This window comes from Macaca mulatta, chromosome 7 (genome assembly GCF_049350105.2).
Source record: "Macaca mulatta isolate MMU2019108-1 chromosome 7, T2T-MMU8v2.0, whole genome shotgun sequence".
NCBI lineage: Eukaryota > Metazoa > Chordata > Mammalia > Primates > Cercopithecidae > Macaca > Macaca mulatta.
The window spans coordinates 180,346,671-180,368,485 of record NC_133412.1 but is presented as its reverse complement, the minus strand read 5'-3'; the positions used below and the strand labels follow the sequence as shown (position 1 = coordinate 180,368,485).

The following is a 21,815-nucleotide window of genomic DNA, read 5'->3' as shown; positions in this document are numbered from 1 at the left end:
CATGGAAGTGCAAATGTCAGGCCAACAAAGAGAATAAATAATTTTCACAAGAGGAGAAACTGCCGGATATCAGTGTTGGGTTTTGTTCATAGACACATCTGTACTGAGTGAGAAACCATGAAGTCAAGGGAGGAGTCTAGAACTTGCTCAAGTGAAGCATCAGCATATTTCTCCAAGGCACCCATTGTCACCAAATTACAAAGGTGATGAATTTTTGAATGTCATTAAATACGATTTCCCAGTAAGTAATCATGTTTCTGTGAAATTCAGTTAAAATGCCACGGGTGTGTCCAGATCACTCATGCACAAATACAGAAAATTTGCTTTTGCATTTGTGGCTATCTAGAGACAACGTGCATTGAGACTTCAGCAGGTTACAGCGATCTGTTTAAGTTTGGGATCCCAAAGGAGAGTGCCTCTTAGTGAAGCTTGTATATAAACTAAGTCGGTCAAAATTCCCTCTGTGGGAGTAGATTCCAGTTGTGTGGAATTTTTAATTCCTTATTTAGTTGTAAAACATAATCCCAAGAACTGCCTCCACAGAGTTTTACTGCTGTGTTGATAAAAATATTCAATAAGCTTCCTTCCACTGTTTCAAGGAAAGTTATTTTCTATTTTTTTTCCAATATATACATTTTTTTTTCTGGCTAACGATAGTAAAAAGGCTGTTAAAAAGACACACTGGAATGGCAGCTTTAATCTGTTGGTGACAGGAGTGAGCATAATACATGAATCTCTTTGAGTGTTCTGCCTCATCCAAATACAATATGGCAAAAGCTAGTATTGGAGGTGAAATCTCTAAAAGCGTTTTTTTCCACCTACCAAGTCTTTGGGCAATAACAGGTACGTCCTTGAGGCAGAGGACGACCGTAATGCCACAGTCCTAGTAGGATTACACGCCTCCAAGGGAGTTCAAGGGTTTCTTAAAATTGTGATAATTTTAATGTAAGAATGCCATTATTTTAAACTTATGTGGAAGATTGTGGGAGGTTATTACAATGTTGAACTTTAGTATCAGTCATGCCTCACAGAATCATTTTATAATAGTCCCTTTCATGGGTGTGCTTCACTCAGTTCATGCAAAGCCTGGAAGGTCACAGGCTAAAATCACACGATATAGAAGTTTTTAATCAACGGAAAGGGCCGTAGGCTTTTACCAAGGAATTATTGGAAGACACGGAGAACACAGATAGATGACAAATGAAATACATTTACACCCCCTCAGGGGCGGAAACTGAGGAAAGCCGACCTAAGTCTGTTCACAGGGCCCTGCGGCTTGGTTTCTGTCTAGGCCCCAATGTTAGAGTTCTCCCAGGATTTTCTGGCTAGCTGGTCACACCTCATCAAGAATTAACCTTTGCTGTCTTTTCTAAGTTTCCCCAAAGTTTGTGTTTAATCTGATAACCAATTTGTCTATAAAATGTAGGTCAAAATACCACAAACATTCATTCATAATAATCTGGCACAAATTAAGCAAAGTCAATAACTAGATGTTTTCATTCATTTTTGTTTAAAATCAGGGGCTAAGCATTGAAATTTTTTATAGCATCTGTGACTCTCTCAGCAGTTTTCTCTTCTGAGGATATGACCTGGTGTGGCAGTTTTCTTAGCTTCAGTGTCACCTCTTTTTGCATTGACTTCCACCTTTACATTTGCCAGGAATCTGGGATATAAGAGTGCTTCTAAGGGTTCCCTAACTTGCCCATTTTGGTGAGTGTTCCAGAATATGTGAGATGCTCTTTTGTTTACAAAGCATCCCGAAGTTATGCACTGCCCTAAAATCTGTGTAGTTCCTACGTTGACAAATTGGAAATTCTAATAAATACAATCACTTCTGCCACCTGGGCTGATTTTACATCATGTAGAGGACTATATTCTAAATGAAAGCTTACAGCAATTTTACAGTCATTAACCTAGAGTTTTACTTTTGAGGCACAACTCATGACAAATAATATTAGCTCCAGGTTCTCAGTGGAAGTGTCTAAATGTCTTGGGTGTACAGGGTCTTCCCTATTAACATGAAGCATTTATGAGCACAGTCATAGTTTCCAGCCAGGATTCTCCCTGTCTCCCTATCACCACAAACTAACTATGACCTCACCTGGAACTGGGTTAATTTCCAAATAATTTATTTTTTAATCTTTATGCCTCTGGATTATGTGAGGCTATTTCAGTAGAAAAATAAAAAGAGCATTTGAACTGACTAAACAACACAGAAAATTCCTAATAAAATGCAAATCCTAGACGTGAGAGGCTCCAGGCCTGGAAAATGCAGCAGTTCATGTATGCAGGTAGTTCCTTTGCCCTACTTTACACCGATACACCCAGCACGTGTCACACACAGATCACACAGATGTGAGGGTAACACACAGATGTGAATATTGGTGGGAATAGGGGAGGAGATGATTCTGCAATTCTCCTCTGAAGGACCATGAAACCCTGGACAGACCGTCTCCCGGTCTCCATGACTGCACCACGTGCTCACATAGACACTCATCCCTGATAAGATAAGATGACTCCATTGATGAGGCTGAGCTTTTTAAGATATAAGTTACTAGAGACTGACATTGAGGTTTCAATAACTAATTTTTATAACCTAAATTTAATTATGCCCACACTGTTGCCTCTTTCTTCCTTGAAAAATTGCTTGCTGTGATTGAGTTTTAGGAAGATTCCCAGTGTTCACAACCGAGCTTCCAAGAGCATATTGAGAGCAGAAACTGAATGAGGGCAGAGAAACCCGTCTTTACTGTATTCACCACTAAATTCAAGTGAACTCAGCACTGCCTTTGATGACTGCTGCTTCTCTGCCGAGTTCAGGTTTCTACTTCTCACAATTCCAACACAGACGCTCCCTCTTCTCAAATGTTGGCCTCCACTGGCTCTAAGGTTACACTCTGTTCTTAGCTTGTTCTCTGAACCATTATATGAGGGTGGTGATGAGCCATTAAGTGGACATTTTATATCTTCTCAACATGAATCCCATAGGCTGTCATGAATTATTCTTCTGGTCATGGTAACTGCATTTTCTTGGCCTGTTCATTACTAGTAATATTCAAAGCCATTTCATTTAAATCTTTGATGTTTCATTTTTTTGTTGCGTTGACACTTTCTCTTCTAACGAGTCTTCCCACTAACATTATGACATGACCTAGTACCCAGGCTCAATTGTCATTAGTAATAACCATATATATCAAAATCTATACATTCTTTTCACAGCAGACATAATTTTCTCTTTTCTGGGGATGAACACACACTGCTGAACTACTCCACTTTAAGAACATATGGACAATTATGACATTTTCATTTACTTGAGTAATAAGTTATATCATCCTCCCTTCAAATTCTTTACCCCCCAGAAGACCTGGACAAACTATTTTGCATCTGTTCAAACCATAAACTCAGAACCACATGGTGAGTAAAGCTCACCTGGTTCTGGACATTGGGTACATCTGTTCCCCTCCAGTGTCCCACAGCACCTCAGCCACCTGTCCAGGTTCTATCAAGAAAGTTTTACCTGCACAGTAAAGGAAACAATTGAGTGTAGAGAGAGCCTACAGATGATAGACAATATTTGAAAACTATTCATATGACAAGGGATTACTATCAAGCATATAAAATAAACTCAACTCAACTGCAAATAATAATGTGATTAGTAATGGGTGAATAACATGAATAAATATCTCTCAAAAGAAGACATGCAAAGGGTAGATAGATATGTTAGTATATATACATATATCTGTTGCTAGAAATCACTAATATTCAGGAAAATGCAAATTCACAATGAGGTGTCTTTTCATCCTCATCTTTGCTAGAAAGTTAGAAATGCAAAACTAACTAACTAAATAAATAAGTAAGCAAGTAAGTAAGTAACAGAAGCTGACCAGGATACATAGAAAGGGAAACTGTTATAGGCCACTGGTGGAAATATAAATTAGTACAGCCATCATGGGAAAAAACAGAACCACCATATAAGTCAGTATTCCAACTGCTGAGTATATATCTATTTAAATAATTAAAAGAAAAAACTAATATTGAAGAGACACATGTACACCCATGTTTATTGCAGCACTAATCAAAATAGCTTAGATATGAAATCAACATATGCACCCATCAACAATGAACAGATAAATAAAATGTGATACATTTACACAATGGAATATTATTCAGTCTTAAAAATGAAATTCTGCCACTTTAAGAAACATGAATGGAACTGGACACCATTACGTTGAGTGAAACAAGACAGACACAGAAAAATAAATACTGCCCTTCTCAGTGTTATGTGGAAATTTAAAAAAGTTGATATTCTAGAAGTAAATAGGAGAGTAGTAGTTATGAGATGCCTGGAATGGGAGGAGACTGAGAGATAAGAAGTGGTTTGTTAACAAATGCACAATTACAGGTAGACAGGAGGGGTACACTCTAGTGTCCTACAGCGCAGTAGGGTAACTACAGTTAACAATATATCGTACATTTTATGTTTACAAGCAGTCAGAAGAGAGGATTTTGTATGCTACCAACACAAAGAAATGTTAGTGTCTGAATTCATGAATTTGCTCATTGTTCTGACTTGTTCATACCACATGGCACACATGTATTGAAATATCACACTGTACCCCATAAATATAAACAGCTATTATGTGCCAACTTAAAAAAATCCCTTTAATTAAAAAGGATTTTATTGGCATGCATTACAAATGCTTCAACACAGAGCCAGGAAAAAATACCATTTTTATTTGAAATAGTGAATTTCCTAACAGCGTAGTTACATTCATTTGCACCAAAATGTTTATTTGATCATGGTAAGCGTAGGCAGACTTACCATTAGACTAAAATATTTTAATTTCAGACTTCTACTTAATACTGTAAATGCAAATAATTTTAAAACAACTAAGTAAAAAAAATAATGAAGTTGACAAACGTGAGCGTGGTGTGTGATGTGTGAGCTTTTTCTTGTGCACCACTGTGTCCACAGTGGGTGTGTGGCCTGTGTGTCTGTGTCTGTTTCTGTTTACTCTGCTTCGGGTTCTCCGTGATTCTCAGATCTGTAGTTCAGTGTCTTTCACAAAATTTGGACCATTCTTAGCCATCATTTTTTCAAATACTTTCTCTGTATTTATAATTTCTCCTTTTCAGATTTAAAGTGTACATAAAGTATACTTTTTGATATTGTTTAGCTTCTTTCCTCACTCTGTTTTCCTCTGAAATTTACTTTGTGAAATATCTAGTGACATTTTAAGTGCATGGTTTCATTTAAAAGCTGAGCCAGCTCTGCTGAGGAGGGTGCCCAAAGCTTGCTGAATGTTTATACTGCATTGCTTCTGATTTCTTTTGCATTTCCATTTGATTCCTTCTTAGCGTTTTCATCTCTCAGTTCCCTGCCTAGTCCTACATTATGTCCACAGTTTAAGAGATTCTTACATATTAATTATAGTTCCTTTACATATCTTATTTAATTAAATAGTTATAATATCTGTATCATTTACAAATCTCATGCTGATCATTCGTTTATTACAACGTTGGTATTTCTCATTAATATATGAAATAATTGTTGACAGCCACACATGTTGGGTTGGACAGTTGATATTGGCTTACTATTTGATTTTATGCATTTTCTACCTGTATTTGATCACACTTTATCTTTCCCGGGCCTTTATTGTGGAAGAGTCTGTGAAACTTATCAGAGTTACATTTGAAATTTTGCAGTGGACATCAGAGTTAAAGTATTTTCTTCTGTGTCCACCAGAGACTTCAGATCCTCCAGTGATAATGTTGTTTTTCTTTCCTGCTTGGCTTTGCCTCTTCACCTTGTTTCTTCCTCCAGAGAATCATGTTTAGCTCCCTAGGGTGGATTAAAATGTTATTTAACTGACAATTGTGAAATTGGTGGAAAGCAATAGAATAAAGGGAGATTTTCTGACATTTCATGGGTTCCTATTGTGATCCTGAGTCCGGGTTTGAGCTTTCCAGTGTTTCTGAACTTCCTCCAGATGAGATGTTGGTCTGTGTGTTCTCGCTCTTTTTCCTCAGGCGGAGGCCTCTTGTTTTCCCCAGTTGTTGCCTCCCACAGCTCCACCGTTCTCCTTTGGTGTTATCACATTCGAGATTTGCTGATCTGACCTGCAGATTAAGGCTCCGATAAATAAGAAAGAGAGGGGAGGTAGTTCTCAGTAGAATTTAGGTGAAGAACTCATTTCCCATCTCAGTTCCTAAGGGGTTGCAACAGTGCCCTTAAGATACTGGTTTTGGTGGCTTGCCCTGCAGAGTGATTTCTCAGTTCTGCCATGGGGATACTGGAGGTGGGTCTGAATGCTTTTCAGAAGTGTGGGCTCTTTTTCTCTCCCACACACACATGTTGGGACAGGAAGATTTTGTGACTGTCTGCAAAAAGGAAGTCAAGAGGATAGGAAAACTCTTCAGTCTGTGGTCCCTTAGAAATTCACACTACAACACATTTTCCACCCTTGACTTCAAGCAATCCATTATACATGTGTGTTTATATCTTGTAATAGACGACATTTTGAATGCCATACTCTGCTTCATTTCAGCTCATACCCTACCTTTCTTACCCTCTACAAAAACTTTCCTCCCTCTCGATTCCACATTTGATGTTTACCTTAAAACTTCAAGTATCTAAAGTTTTTTTTTTTTTTTTTAATTGGCCCCTTGCGGTGGCTTATGCCTGTAATCCCAGTACTTTGGGAGGTTGAGGCAGGTAGATCACCTGAGGTCAGGAGTTCGAGACCAGCCTGGCCAACACGGTGGAACCCTCTAGTAAAAGTATATTTAAAAAATTAGCCTGACATGGTGGCAGGTACCTGTAATCCCAGATACTCAGGAGGCTGAATCAGGAGAATCGCTTGAACCCAGCAGGCAGAGTTTGCAGTTCGTGCCATTGCACTCCAGCCTGGGTGACAGACTGAGACTCCATCTCAAAGAAAAAAAGAAAAAAAATTGCAAAATTCCAGCTTCTCTGTTTATCTGTTATTGTTGATGTCATTGTTGTAAAAAAATAAGTAACTATATTAGTCATCTATGTCCATTTCCAGGTTGTGTAGAAGATTTTTTAGTAAGACCCGGAGTAATAAAAGAATGCAAATATTGTTACGCTGCTTACTAGAGAAACAAAGTATGATAAATGTGTTCACTGGAATACTACCTATCATTTATAATAAGTTAATGCCTGAGACACAGAACAACTACGTAAAACATCTAAGTATTTATGTTGAGTAAAATAAGCCAAACAAATAAGAAAATATACTATGTTACTCCCTTTTTATAAATTTTGATAAATAAAAATTTATCTAAAGTAGTATAATGAAGATCAGCAGTTGCCAGGGAAAATGCTAGAAGAAGGGAAGGGGAGAGGAGGAGGAATATAACAGAACAAGAGGAAATGTTGAGAAGAATTCATTCATCAAGTTTCTTGATAATGATTATTTATATCATGTTTATTAATTGGACATTTTAAATATGTGAAGTTTATTATCTTTAGATTAAGGCTCATAAAATGTATTAGAAGCCAACACATTGAAACTTAAGGAAGGAGTAATAGAAAGACAGAAAAATATGTTAAATATCAGAAGTACCTGAAAATTAATGTGCCTGGATCCTAATTCTCCCCATATTTTCAGGTGAGAGCTGGAGTGCAGCAACATCGCACATGCTCTTATTACAGAAAGTGGGTTCTCAAACCACACCGGGCACATCCAGCTTTGTACTGAAGTTGGTTCAGGCAGCAGTCAGAGCCAGTGATGAGGAGCACAGGGTCAGATACTGGGGTTCACTCATCCCAGACATGAGCTCCTAGATGCATACAGAGCCCCCTCCAAGTGTGGGTTCACTTCCACATTTGTAAATGGAGAAAATATTGACTCCTACAGAACATAATTTACACGAATATTTAAACATGAAATAGGGTGATCAAGGCAAAGTGTTTATCACAGCACAATTTCATAACAAGGCAGCATATTTTCCAAATACCATTATTGTCCTCAAACTTCTCAGGGCACCGTCTTCTGATCTGGGTACAGCCTACTCCTCAAGAGTCCCACCCGAGGGCTTGTTATATAGTAGGAGACATGCAAATAGGGCCCTCCTTCTACTGATGAAAACCAACCCAACCCTGGTCCTGTAGCTCTGAGAGAGGAGCCTTAGCCCTGGATTTCAAGGCATTTCCACGGGGTGATGAGCCCTGAACACAGAGGACTCACCATGGAGTTGGGGCTGAGCTGGGTTTTCCTTGTTGCTATTTTAGAAGGTGATTCATGGAAAACTAGCGAGATTAAGTGAATGTGCATATGAGTGAGATAAACAGTGGATATGTGTGGCAGTTTCTGACCAGGGTGTCTCTGTGTTTGCAGGTGTCCAGTGTGAGGTGCAGCTGGCGGAGTCTGGGGGAGGCTTGGTACAGCCTGGGGGGTCCCTGAGACTCTCCTGTGCAGCCTCCGGATTCACCTTCAGTAGCTACGAAATGCACTGGGTCCGCCAGGCTCCAGGGAAGTGGCTGGAGTCCGTCTCAGTTATTGGTGGTGATAGTAGTTACACACACTACGCAGACTCTGTGAAGGGCCGATTCACCATCTCCAGAGACAACGCCAAGAACTCGCTGTCTCTGCAAATGAACAGCCTGAGAGCCGACGACACGGCCGTGTATTACTGTGCGAGACACACAGTGAGGGGAGGTGAGTGTGAGCCCAGACACAAACCTCCCTGCAGGGAGGCGGAGGGGGCGGGCGCAGGTGCCGCTCAGGACCAGCAGGGGGCGCGCGGGGCCCACAGAGCAGGAGGCCGGGTCAGGAGCAGGTGCAGGGAGGGCGGGGCTTCCTCATCTGCTCAGTGCTCTCCCTCCTCACCAGCACCTCAGCTGTCCCCAGGGCTCCCCTTTATTAGATGTGGTTCTACTTCCTCACATCCTCACTGCAGGCAAGAAAGGAGGGAGAAATTTCTCTGTTTACCACTGAGGTTTTTAACAGTCACTGGCACCTTTTTTTTCAACAAATTCCCACAAGACCTATTTTACCTTCTTGACAAGCAAAATATTCCAAGACTTCTCACCATCCCTTGACTGGCGTCTTCGACTGCATCGTGTCCTGCTCATAAATTCATATGCTGAAACCCCAATCCCAGTGGCTCTGTATTTGGAGAGAGGGATTTTAAGAAGGCAAGTAAGTTAACTGAGGTCATAAATGTGGGACCCTAATCCAGTAGGACTCTTGTTCTTATGAGAAGTGGAAGACATGAGAGACCTCTCTCGCCACATGCACACAGAGGAGAGGCCATGTGAGGACGCACTGCATGAGAAGCTGGCCCTTTGCAAGCCTGGATAAGGCCTCTCAAAAATATAACCCTTTCTGCACCTAGATCTTGGACATCAAAGCTCCAGAACAATAAGAAAATTAATGTTTGTTATTTGAAACAACCTAGTCTGTGGTATCTTCTGATGGAAAGCCAAGCAGATTCACAGATACAATTGTGTTAGCTCCGTCTCCTGGAGGGAGAAGCAGCCCACCAAGGCTGGACACATCTCTCAAATTATTTTTACAAAGAAAAATGGATCCAAGAAGAAAACCCCACCACATATCTGCTGAGTCATTTACTTAGCAGGCGTCTCTGATATCAGCCCTGGGGCCTGTGTTCTAGGTCATGTCTCTCACTTTCCACTATGAGAATCCATGTAGATAATGAGAACCAGACAGATGGAGTCCTGATTCCTGCCCACCTTCTGCTTCCCCCAAAGTATCCCACAGAAAACCACTCCAGCATCATCCCTGTGTCTTCTACTCTCTAAAATCCCACTAAAGCTGACCCTAAACCAGGAGCTGTTGGGGGCTGGACTCTTGTTCTCTTCTTTGTAGTCTTCCATAAGGTCCAGGTGCAGAGTAGAGCCTCAATAAAGATGGAGTATCAATTCCCCTAACCACATCATTCCCCTACATCCTTGTCATGCATCTGTCCTCTGTGGGTGCCCAGGGCAGGTTACACAGGAATTGCCTGAAGCTGACCTCAGCTGATCTGCTGAGACCACAGGTCATGCACACGTACGATTCCAGGTCATGCAGGCTCTACTGCAGGACAGACCTGTGTCCTGTGGGGCACAGTCACCTGCTGACCCTGGGCTCCTCTAATAACTCACACACCTGGTGTCAGTGTATGTTCAGATGGCCCCTCAGTGCAGCACACTAGGGTGATCAGCCTCACAGGTGGCTTTGTCTGACAGTGGACAGAAAATGGGATGGACAGGCTGGTCACTCCCATCATCGGCGATGTCCAAGTGAATCTGAAATAAATGAAACAAAATTAACAACAAAGAGGAAGAATAAGTACCTGTATCTGGAAAGTATACAGGGTCCCAGAACTGTACTGGGAGTGGGTGTGAAAGGCCTTTCTGGGTCGAAAATTCTCCAGCGTATGTGAAAGCTGAAGGAATGATCACTGTGCAAGTGGAGGCTGATGGGGCAGCTGGCAGCTTACATTTCCTGAAGCTGTTCCTGGATGCGTGAAGATTGGATGGTCCATGTACATGAAAATGAGGGTTGGCCTCATGTAGGAACAAGGAAATTATCCCATGGGAATGGAAGAAAATAAAACCAGAGATGGGCACCCCTGCAGACAGCTCATTAGATTTGGTGGAGGAAAGAAAGAAATTTATTCCAATGACCCTAGCATGTTCAGCTAAATATGAGTTGCTTTAGTAGACAGAATTACAAAGGGAAGGGTGAAGGACTTTATAGAAGGAAATAACATAGGATAAATGAAAATAAATCTACACAAATCTATCAAAAGACAGATGCCAGAGCGGATCAGATGCAGTGACTTCATTACTCCGGGAACCTACCAGCGACACTTGGCATTCCTCTAAGGCAGGTCTAGTGGTGATGAACTTCTCCACTTTTTGCTTTGGGGGACACTTCTCAAACATCTTGCATTACTGAAGAAAAGCTTTAATCCATGTAACATTTTTAGTTGGCAGTGTTTTGGCTTTGTTTTTATTTTCAGCAACTTGAATACAATCCTGAACATCATGAAATTTCGGTGAACAACAGACCTCACACGATGAAGTTCTCATTAGATTATAATACTGTATTTTCCCTGCATTTATTCCATTATAGATGTGTTCATGTGTGTAAATACCCACCATGGTGATTCAGCTGCCCACAGTGTTCAGTACGGTAACATGCCGTACAGATTGGTTACCTAGGAGCACTATGCTTTCCCACACAGCCTGGGTGTAGCATAGTATTTCATGTGGGTTTGTGTAAGCACGCTCTATGATCATTGCACACTGACAACATTGCCTAAGGACACATTGCTCAGATGTATTCCTACCGTCTTTTTGCTGTTGTTGTTGTTTGAGATGGAATCTCACTCTGTCACCCAGGCTGGAGTGCAGTGGCACAATCTCAGCTCACTGCAACCTCTGCCTCCCAGGTTCAAGGGATTCTCCTGCCTCAGCCTCCCAAGTAGCTGGGATTACAGGCATGTGCAACCACGCCCAGCTAATTTTTTTCCCCTAGTTTTAGTAGAGACATGCTTTCACCATGTTGCCCAGGCTGGTCTTGAACTCCTGCCCTCAGGTGATCCACCCAGGTGACTAAAAAAATTTGAAACCCCTGGCTCCTGCATCCTCTAGACGTACTCCACACCCTCTCGTTACACACAAACTAATTTACTTCTCTTTCCCGAGTGGTATTTGCCAAGGCTCATCTCCTCCACTTGGACACTTTGGTATATCCACGTGTGTCCATTCTGGTTCAGCCACGGACACAGAACCAGGAAGACATGGATTTTCTAGAGGGAGCTGGCTTGGGGAATCAACGGTTGGAGTAGAAAGCGCCTTTGTCCATGTGTCACAGGCCTGAGGGCCGTGGGCAGGAGGTCAGGAAGAGAGGATTACCAGACGGGTGGGGAAACCAGGATGAACAAAGCCACTTTCCTTCCTGGTGAGGAGGGGCATGTGGAAGCCTGGTGTCCCTGTAGGGAAGAACCACACTCACCTGCCCACTGCTACCGGCCAATGAGGTGACCTGCAGAGCAGCAGCTCCTGAGTCACTGACAGTGACTTCCTCCTCCACCAAACCCTCTAGGATCTGTGCTTCCAGGAGTGTGAACTCCAGCAGGTCCCTAAGTTTTCAATGGGTTCACCTAACTAGTGTCTGTGCTCAGCCCCATCCCCAGGCTCCTGCTCTGGTGGTGTGCACAGTGTCACCACCGTGGTGACAGTGACAGCCGGTGCCTGCACTTTCCAGGCCAACAAGTTTGAAAGAAGCAAGTCACAGGGCCAGCCTGGATATGGGGGAATCACAAATTTCCTTCTTGGGGGAAGTGCTGGGAAGCAGCCTTGAGTCCTCCTCAGCTCACGTGCAGCTGCTGGTGCTCATCCCAGTGGGGGGACACATGAGCCCTCCCCACGCCCAGGATGGAGCTGTTTCAATCACACCAGGATGAGAATGTATCTTCTCTATGGGGGCTTTTGAAGCACAGCTCTCTTGCTCCTGAGATTTGAGATTTATAAAGACAAACCCCACAGAGTGGACCTGCACAAGTAAGACAGGACAGGACCTCCAGGAGAGACACCCCACATGAGAAGGGACAGGCAGGTCCCATCACTGACACTGGTCCTCAGAAACCCTGAGCAGCTACTCACCTTCCCAGGTCCCCTGTTCCTGATCAGTGCTTGTATCTGCTCCTGAGAAGGTCCCCATCAACAGTCCCCAGGGTTCTGCCTCCTTCCTTGATGTGCCTCTGGGAGTGGGGCTGGCTGGGCTGTGGGTCTGCTGTGACTCTCCCCACAGGTCAGCGGCTCAGTGTGGGCTGCCCCAACGTGGTGGGGCTGGGCTGTGTCTGACCCTCCCAGAAGAAGCCTGGATGCTTCTCAGAGGCATTTGCAGGATCCCAGGTCCTGGAGAACAGGGAAGCCACAGTGTGTGCTGGGCCCCATCTCCAGGTGTAAGGTGTTTGCTGTTGCTCTGCTTGACAAGGGCATATCCCCAGGCCTAGGGGCACTGTGGGTTCACAATCAATGTGCTGGACACAGGGAGAAAGTCAGGTTTCCCTCCCATTACTGTGGGGACTCTAGTCACTCTGTGTTTGTGTGTGTGTGTGTGTGTGTGCGTGCGTGTGTGTGTGTGTGTGTGTGCGCGTGTGTGTGTGTGTGCGCGTGTGTGTGTGTGTGTGTGCGTGCGTGTGTGTGTGTGTGTGTGTGCGCGTGTGTGTGTGTGTGCGCGTGTGTGTGTGTGTGTGTGCGCGCGCGTGTGTATGTGTGTGTGTGTGTGTGTAGATTAGGAGTTGTGGAGTGGGCTCTGAGCCCCAGGATTTTGTAGGTTTAGAAATTATCTGATGAGATGTTCATCCGAATGAACTGAAAAGAGATTAGGTGTTCTCCCAAAGCCCCTGGGAGCTCCTGGACTCACTGCGAGTGTGGACTGATCCAGTGATTCCAGAGCTCCAGAGAAGGGGCTCCCTGGTGGTTTCATAGAATCCTTGCTTGGGGGCTTTCTGCAGAGTTCACTGGCTTTCCTACTGCCAATTTACTGTTGTCAGAGATGGTGTCAGCAGCACATGGTGTCACGTGTCACTAAAGGAGCATTCTGAGCCAGAGCACACCCTCTTCACACTGGGGGGAAATGCTCTGGGAGTCCAGACAGAAGCCTCTCTGCAGTGCAAGGGCTGGGCTGCAGGAGATGCTCAAAGCTCACCCAGTACAGGCTCCAGCCCCAGAGCAGGTGCACAGGAGGCGGGGGAGGGATTTCTCTCAAGATCTGTTTCCTTATTTTAAAAATCTAAAATAAGTATTTGACAAAGACTGCTGAACATTCTATAAATATCCTGTTCCATTGCAAGCATTTATCAAATTCGATGTTGTAATGAAAACCACTTTTACACTGGAGATTTCTAACCATTCTGGATATCTCAGTAGTATGCAGCTGGAGGTTAAGGAAACTTTTCTTTTATATAAATAAGTGCAACTTTTGGAGAAACACAGTCATCCCCCGAATAATACATTCATGTATTAAAGCCTAGAAATACTTATATTACCTTGGAGCCATTCAAATGTGGGTTCCCAGTGAGGTACTGTTCTAGGGAAAATTGTTCTCCAGTGGGAGAAGCTCTGTCAACATAGACCTTAGGGATATGGCAGGGCTCACATGGCCTCTAAGGGATTACAGCTTGAACCCTTAGCAACCTCCATGTGTTACCTCTCTGCTCTTTCTCATGCATTGTCAGGTATGAAATAGGATCACTCATGAATATGCAAATAACTGAGGCAAATATAGCTATCTTTGTGCCCTGAGAGCATCACCCAACAACCACACCCCTCCACAGAAGCCCCTAGATCACAGCTCCTCGCCATGGACTGGACCTGGAGGATCCTCTTCTTGGTGGCAGCAGCAACAGGTAAGGGACTCCCCAGTCCCCAGGCTGAGGGAGAAACCAGGACAGTCAACTGAGGCTTCACACACTCCCATCTCCTCTCCACAGGCGCCCACTCCCAGGTGCAGCTGGTGCAGTCTGGGGCTGAGGTGAAGCAGCCGGGGGCCTCAGTGAAGGTCTCCTGCAAGGCTTCTGGATACACCTTCACTAGCTATTCTATGCATTGGGTGCGACAGGCCCATGGACAACGGCTTGAGTGGATGGGATGGATCAACACCGACACTGGGAACCCAACATATGCCCAGGGCTTCAAAGAACGATTTACCTTCTCCATGGACACCTCTATCAGCACGGCATATCTGCAGATCAGCAGCCTAAAGGCTGAGGACACGGCCGTGTATTACTGTGCAAGACACACAGTGTGGAAACCCACATCCTGAGAGTGTCAGAAGCCCTGAGGGAGGAGGCAGCTGTGCTGAGCTGAGACAGTGACAGGGACAACGTGGCTGCACCCTTTGTTGATGTAGGGTTATAAACATACATATATATGCACCCAACACTGGAGCACCCAGATATATCAAGCAAATACTATTAGAGTTAAACAGAGAGATAGACCCAAGACAGTAATAGCTGGAGACTTTAACACCCCACCCTCAGCACTGGACAGATCTTCCAGATAGAAAATAAACAGTGAAATCTTGGACTAAATCTACATGACAGACCAAATGGACTTAATACTTATTGACAGAACACTTCATCCAATGTCTGTAGGGTACACAGTCTTTTCCTAAGCATATGGATCAGTCTCAAGGATAGATAATACACTAGACCAGAAAATTAGCCATTTTTTAATTGAAAAGATATCAAGTACCTTCTCTGATCAAAATGGAAGAAAACTAAAATAAGAGGGATTTTGAAAACTATGCAGACACATGGAAATTAAACAACATGCTCCCTAATTAAACAATTTGCTCCCAAATTGAAGAATATGCTCAAAAATGGGTTAATAAAGACATTAAATTTTTTTAATTTATTGAAAGTAAACAAAGCATATAAAAACCTATGAAATACACTGAAAGTAGTACTAAGAGGAAAGTTTATAGCTATAAGCACTTATGTTAAAAATGTAGACAACTGTAAAATAAACATCCTAGGAATGTCTCTTAAAAAACAGAGAAACAAGATCAAATCAAACCCAAACATAGTAAAATAAAAAAGTAAAGATCAAAATGTTAATACATAAAATTGAAATAAAGAAAACAATAGAAAAGATGGATCAAATAAAAAGTTGTTTTTTAAAAAGATAAAAGACATCTACAAACTTTTAACCAGACTAAGAAAAAAAAGAAAGAAGACCAAAGTAAATAAAATCAGAGAGAAAAATGGAAATATTATAACCAATAGTGCAGAAAATCAAAGGATCATTAGAAGCTACTAGGAGCAGTAAATGCCAATAAATCAAAATATCCGGAAGAAATAGATAAATTCAGAGACACATACAACCTTGACTGAACTAGGAAGAAATTGAAAACCTGAACAGATCAGTAACAAGTAGTGAGAGTGAAGCTGTAATAAAAGGTCTCCCAGCAAATAAAAAACTCGGGGCTTGATGACTTCATTGCTCAATTATGACAAACATTTAAAGAAGAGATAATACCTAATCCCACTCAAAATATTCCAAAAATAGATAAAGAGGGGAGGAATTCTTCCAAACCTCCTGCACGAAGCCAGTGTTACCCTTATACAAAAACCAGACAAAGACACACCTAAAAAATCCAAAACTACAGGTCAATATCATTGCTGAATGTGAACGCAAACTCCTCAAGGAAATCTTAGCAAATCAAATTCAATATCGTAACAACAACAAAAAAAGAAGCATTCATCATGACCAAGTGCGGTTTATCCCAGGGATGCAAGGATGTTTCAACCTATGCAAATGAATCAGTGTGACACATATCAACAGAATGAGAGGCAGAAGACATAAGATCAGGCCTTACCTTGTTCTCCTCGCCCAAAGTCTCCTATCAGTGCTTCAGTCCTCTTGACCAGTCCTGCTGTACTTGGTCTCCTGTGATTCCGTTCCCAGGTCCTGAAACACTGGGCTTCTGCACACCTGGAGTCTCTCTCCTCTTTGAACATGGAGATCCAGTATCCCCAGAGAGCGGTGATGACTCATCGTGGCTGCCATGCCCCACACAAACAATTCTTCCAACACAGTTGTGATTTTTCCTGTTGGAAATTGAAAGGGGATGTGGGAATCAGTGTGTGTGTGTGTGTGTGTGTGTGTGTGTGTGTGTGTGTGTGTCCTCAGGCATATTGAGAACACAGCAGGGCTCTATGTATAACAGGAAAGCAATGTTTTTCCATATCATCTATTTTCTTACGAAGTGTTCATAGGTAATCAAAAGGAAATTAATCACAGTTTATAAGATGTTGTGGACTTGAGTGATGTTGTCACTTGAGGCTACTATGGGGGCTCCAGGAAAAAAAATCTAGAAAAGGATAAGGCTATGAGCAAAGAAGCAAAACATGGGAGCAACAGGGAGGGATGAGCAGGGGTAACTCGAGCAGGGGTAACTCAAGCAGGGAGTGATAAAACCACATACCACAGAGGGTGAAAAATCTGTGCTCAGCAAAGAAGAGAACATAATCAGCATTTCTCCCAATCCACCCTCCAGAAGCATGACTGCCAGTAAAGTTCACAATGGAGCATCTCCAGCTGGGAACCCAAAAAAGCAGGAGGACTTTAGGCCACACGTCCTGGGCACAAGATGTTTCCCCGGTTCCTACTCCTATTCTGCCCTCTCTGTCCAGCAAACCTGCTTGTTTCTGTCACCCGCCTTCCTGCCCTGGGGTTGAGAATGGATGCCTTGATACTTAGCAGAGGGATACTCTTTCAGAGGAGGAATGAATTTGTGTCATCTGACGCCTGAACAGGACACTCACCCCTGGGAAGAGGCTCTGAGACAGAGGGTCGCTGTGGTTCCTACCCCTTATATGTGCGGGGCTCCTGGCACATGCACACTTCTTCTCAAACTCTGTTTATACCCCAGCAACAATGCTGGGTGTTGTCAGCCTCTCTCCTCCCCAGATACCGCTCTGTCATCAGCCTGAGCACAATTTCCCCATGAAAACTGTTAATCTTTCTCTCCATTAGATCAACTTTTTACAAGTCTTTGATGGATGACAGTTTTTCAGTGTGAGAATCTAGAAATAAGAAATGGGGTGATGGGGACAAGTGAGCTCTGTGTCTGACTTACCAGGATGTTCCTTCTTATCCCAGATGTCTTGTCCTAGGTGCAGCTGCAAGTCAGGTCCAGGACCCATGAGGCCCTCACACTGCCCTCCATCTGTGCTGTGTCTGGATTATCTTTTATTTTATTTTATTTTATTTTTTACCAGTGGATATTATTTGAGCTGAATCCACCATCCTCTGGGCAACAGAATAGAATGCCTGGGGCACAGTTACTAGGATGGATCACCAAGGAATATACATCATGAACCCTCTACCCAGGTCTGCATCTCCATCAACAATGACTCAACCAAGAGCCAGTTCTCTGTGAAGCTCACTTCTGTGGCTGCCTAGTACATGGCTAAGTATTACTGTGAAAGACTCAGTGAGGAGGTGTCCTTGTGAGCCCGGACACAAACCTTGCTGTCAGGGCACTGAGGACCGCCAGCAAGACTCAGGACCACCACAGGGACTAAGGATCACCAGGGGAAGAGCAGGTCGCAGGAAGCACAGGGCCAGCCCCAGAGCAGGTGTGGATGGAGATGAGAGGCTGGTTTACTGCCAGCGTCTAGGGCTGCCTCACCATCTACATGTTTCCTCCAGGGACCCTCTCTTATTTCATGTTGCTCCACCTAGCTCTAAGTCTCTGAAATACCACAGTTTTGTTGCACTAGGAGGAAACCTTCTCACAGATGCTAAATGCAGAACAATCTGTCAGTGGTCGCCAGGGTCACAGCCCTGTGGAAGCTGAGGGGAAGCTGGTGAGTCTTGTCCAGTCACACTTAGGACAGGGACCTTAGTGGGTTTCCCTGAAGAAAACAGTGTTTAGGAATTCTAACCTCAGTCAAGAGAGAGGCTGGGCCAGGGTCAGTGCCAGGTAGAAACTTACAGGTTTTATGTCCAACCCTTCTCCTGACATAAAAGCATGCAAATCAGTATCAGCACTGATCTGGGGCCCCTTTTCCTCCTAGCACATTTTATTTCTTGTTAGTTGTTTTAGTTGTTGATTTTCCTTTTACTGTTCCTGATCCCTGTAAAGTGGAGATGTGGTTCTTGCTATAAAATGTCCAGTGCTCAAGCCCTTTCCCTGCAGCTCAGGTGGGGCTCAGGCTGTGGCTCCTGCAGTCACATGGGAGAAGCTGATGCGACTTTTCTTCTCTCCCATTGCTCAGAACCCTCCACTGCATTGCGTGGAGACTCACCTGAGAATGCAAGTGGCCAATAGTTGTGAAGGGGATGAGCCTGTGTGGCCAAAATGGAATGTGGATGTGGAACTTATCCTGTGCTGCGCGAACTACCACAGACTCACCTTCCTCACTAGCAGTGTTAGAAAGAGAGTAGAAAAGTTGTCAGAATCAAAGTGGAGCCACTTTTATTAAAACCCTGACAAATGGAACTAGGAATGACCATGAAGGAGGGTTCTTAAGCCCATATTCCTGATAACAAGAACTATCATAAATAGACTCCGCTTAACCACAATCTTGGGAAGAAGACACCACAATCTTACAAAAAATTACTTTTGCAAGGACATCATCCCAGAAACTACCTGTTCAAAATTACACGGATGCCACCCTTGAAACTGATTCTACAACTACAGGATCATTCTCTCAAAACAACTTTTGTAACCCACCTCATTTTCACTTCATAAACCTATGAATTGACATCCCAGAGTTACTGCTGCGTTTGTTGATAACGTTAACTAATAAGGCCTTTTAACAATGTTTGCAGCTGCTTTTCTCTGATGTCTCTTCTAAATTAAAGAATTTCCAAGTTGATGACAATAAAAAGATAATTAGGAAGATCTGGTGGGAAGGCATCTTTAACATCCTGTTGAATGCTTCTGCATAGCACATCAATCCCCTAAAATACTTTGCTCTATCTGCATTTAATGAATCAGAGTGTAATAATGAAGATGTAATTGAAAATATGTCAGCTTTTGATGAATCAAGTCATATGGTGATAATGTTTGTGTCCTTGAGAAAGCAGACCCTGTGTTGTAAGTTTTAGCAGTTGTACATTTGGCAAAGAAAGTTCATGTGTTTTTGAATGTTATGCGACCTTTTACTTAAGGATGCAACATATGATTCAGTTTTACTTAAAACTTTCCAGAAGATTTTTGGCAGTCAGGACAGTGCAGCATTTGAGTAACACTAAGGGACTAAACGAGTTATTTTGTAATTGCTCCTGTGAGGTATGCACATTGCTCACTTAATATTGAAATTCAAATGCCACAGGTGGAAAAATCGAATAAAGCAAATTTTATGAACTGTCATGGCTGTAGTTTTTGTCAAGCAAGTAATTCATGTCAGCAAGAAAATAAACACAACAATAAAACATCTTCAGATCCAGGGGGAGGCTGACCTCTGCCCTCTCTATTATAAGTACAAGTTGGTGTCACATCCAAATTATTTTTCAGGCTCCAGGGTATAACATGCTTTTGGACAGTGAGGCTAACAGCTCTCCCCTCAGGAGTGGCTGAGGTATGTGGGGGAATGCAGGCTTGTGTTCATGAAGAAGATTCCTTTTTTGTGTCTTCTCCTGTGCCTGGAGACAGCTTCGCGGGGTGAGTGACTCAAATATGGGTCTGTAAGTCAAGCGAAGAGAACAGGTTCAGTCCAAAAATCAGCATATTCTTAAAGGCACCCATCGCCCCATCACATGGGTGAGAAATTTTTGAAACAAGTGAAGTGTGAGTTCACAGTAAGTGATGCAATTATCGTATTTCCATGAACTTTCATTAACAAGACAAGGGCTTCTATAGATCACTCATGCACAAATATACAAATGTGTTTTTGCATTTGCGAGTGTCTAGAGAAAAGGAATCTTTTAAGGAAACTTCTTCAGGTTACAGAGATGAGTTTAAATTGGAGATCTCACAGGAGTGTGTCTTTGAGTGAATACTGGCCTATTAATTAACTAGGTCAAAATGCCCTCTTTGGAGTAGCCTTCCAATTATGTAGATTTCTGAGTTGTGAAACATAAACCCAAGGGTTGACTTACTGGAATTTGACTGCTGTGTTGATAAAATTTCTGAGATGGTTTCTTCCAATGATTTAAGAATAGTTTTCCTGTGTCTTTACTCCAGGGAATGAATTTTCACAAGGTATCGGGACACCATGTTTCAGGTGCTTTAGTTAAAGAGACTGACTTCTTGGAGGCAGGCCTCTTTCTTCTAGCAATGAGCTCACTTCTTCTGAAAAGCATTCAGTCTGTGACTCTATTGCCACGAATCATGAAGCTTTTACACTCCAATGCATTAAACATAATGCCCCTTCGATTAAATATCCATTGGCATTGACATGAATTGGCCACTCTTGGATATGTGTCCTATGTTATGAGCCCAACATGTCAGTGGACTGAGAATCCTCTATTAGTTGCCTCTGTGTGTAGCACTGAGCAGATTGACAATCCTCAGAGTCATCCATGGAGAGTCCTGAGGTTTATGGGGTTCTTGGAGACATTCTGGTGAGTTGAAAGGAGAAACAGGATTATGGGCTGCCAGCCATTTCAACAACAATGGGAGTCATTACCATCTAAGTGTAAAGTCTACATCATTCAAAATACCCTCCATGACAGGCTGACAGGAAGAAATCCAACCTCACAATGGCTCCATGACAACTCTTTAGTATACGTGGTAGTGAGGCTTTTTCAGGGAAGAAATGTCCACTTCAGTGTGTCCCTGATGCTGCTCTCAGCTAAAGTAAACAGTGGACTGGACCCAAGATTCTCTGAGATCAATGTGAGGGCTACTGCTGCTCCAATATTTTTAAACAGGCATGTGGCAATTTAGATGAGCCTGGCTTTGTGGTTGGTTATATGTAAATCTGAACTAAATAAAGAGGAAGGGCATGTCTGAACTAGTGTGAGGGTGAGAGATCTCATAGACCCCACACTCTTGTTTTTATTTCCTCCAGGAACCTTCAGGTGTTTTGGGTGAAAATTGAGATAGATCATTTCCTGGATAAGTCATCAAAATTCCTAATCTTTGAGAAATACACAGAGAAATTTTTCCAGATAGACAATCCAGGGGAAAGACATATCTAGAACATTATCTATGTGGGGTAAGGAAGTCCATCTCCACTACAGACCCCTCCCAGCAGCTTTCCTTTATCATGAAATTGGATAAAATTAGCCAATAGAGAAATAGTCCTATAACGTTGTAGCCAGAAAAGGGAAAGCATCAGTTCCATTTCTGGACACTCTGTGTATA

General features: G+C 42.9%; 1 long non-coding RNA gene and 1 gene segment (V, D, J or C); one reads left to right on the top strand and one right to left on the bottom strand.

Annotated features, from left to right (window-relative positions):
* Window positions 1-7,419: 7,419 nt before the first annotated feature.
* Window positions 7,420-21,815, bottom strand: part of LOC144330498 (uncharacterized) — a 48,858-nt gene continuing 34,462 nt past the window's right edge. The window contains exons 6-9 of the long non-coding RNA XR_013396753.1: window positions 10,838-11,014; window positions 10,140-10,279; window positions 9,023-9,134; window positions 7,420-8,919 (exon numbers count right to left, since the gene is read on the bottom strand). This is a non-coding gene — a long non-coding RNA (uncharacterized LOC144330498). The remainder of the gene's footprint in view (window positions 8,920-9,022; window positions 9,135-10,139; window positions 10,280-10,837; window positions 11,015-21,815) is intronic.
* LOC720974 (immunoglobulin heavy variable 7-4-1) lies at window positions 14,271-14,813 on the top strand. The segment is given in 2 exon segments: window positions 14,271-14,397; window positions 14,482-14,813. Coding segments are annotated over 2 exon segments (378 nt in total).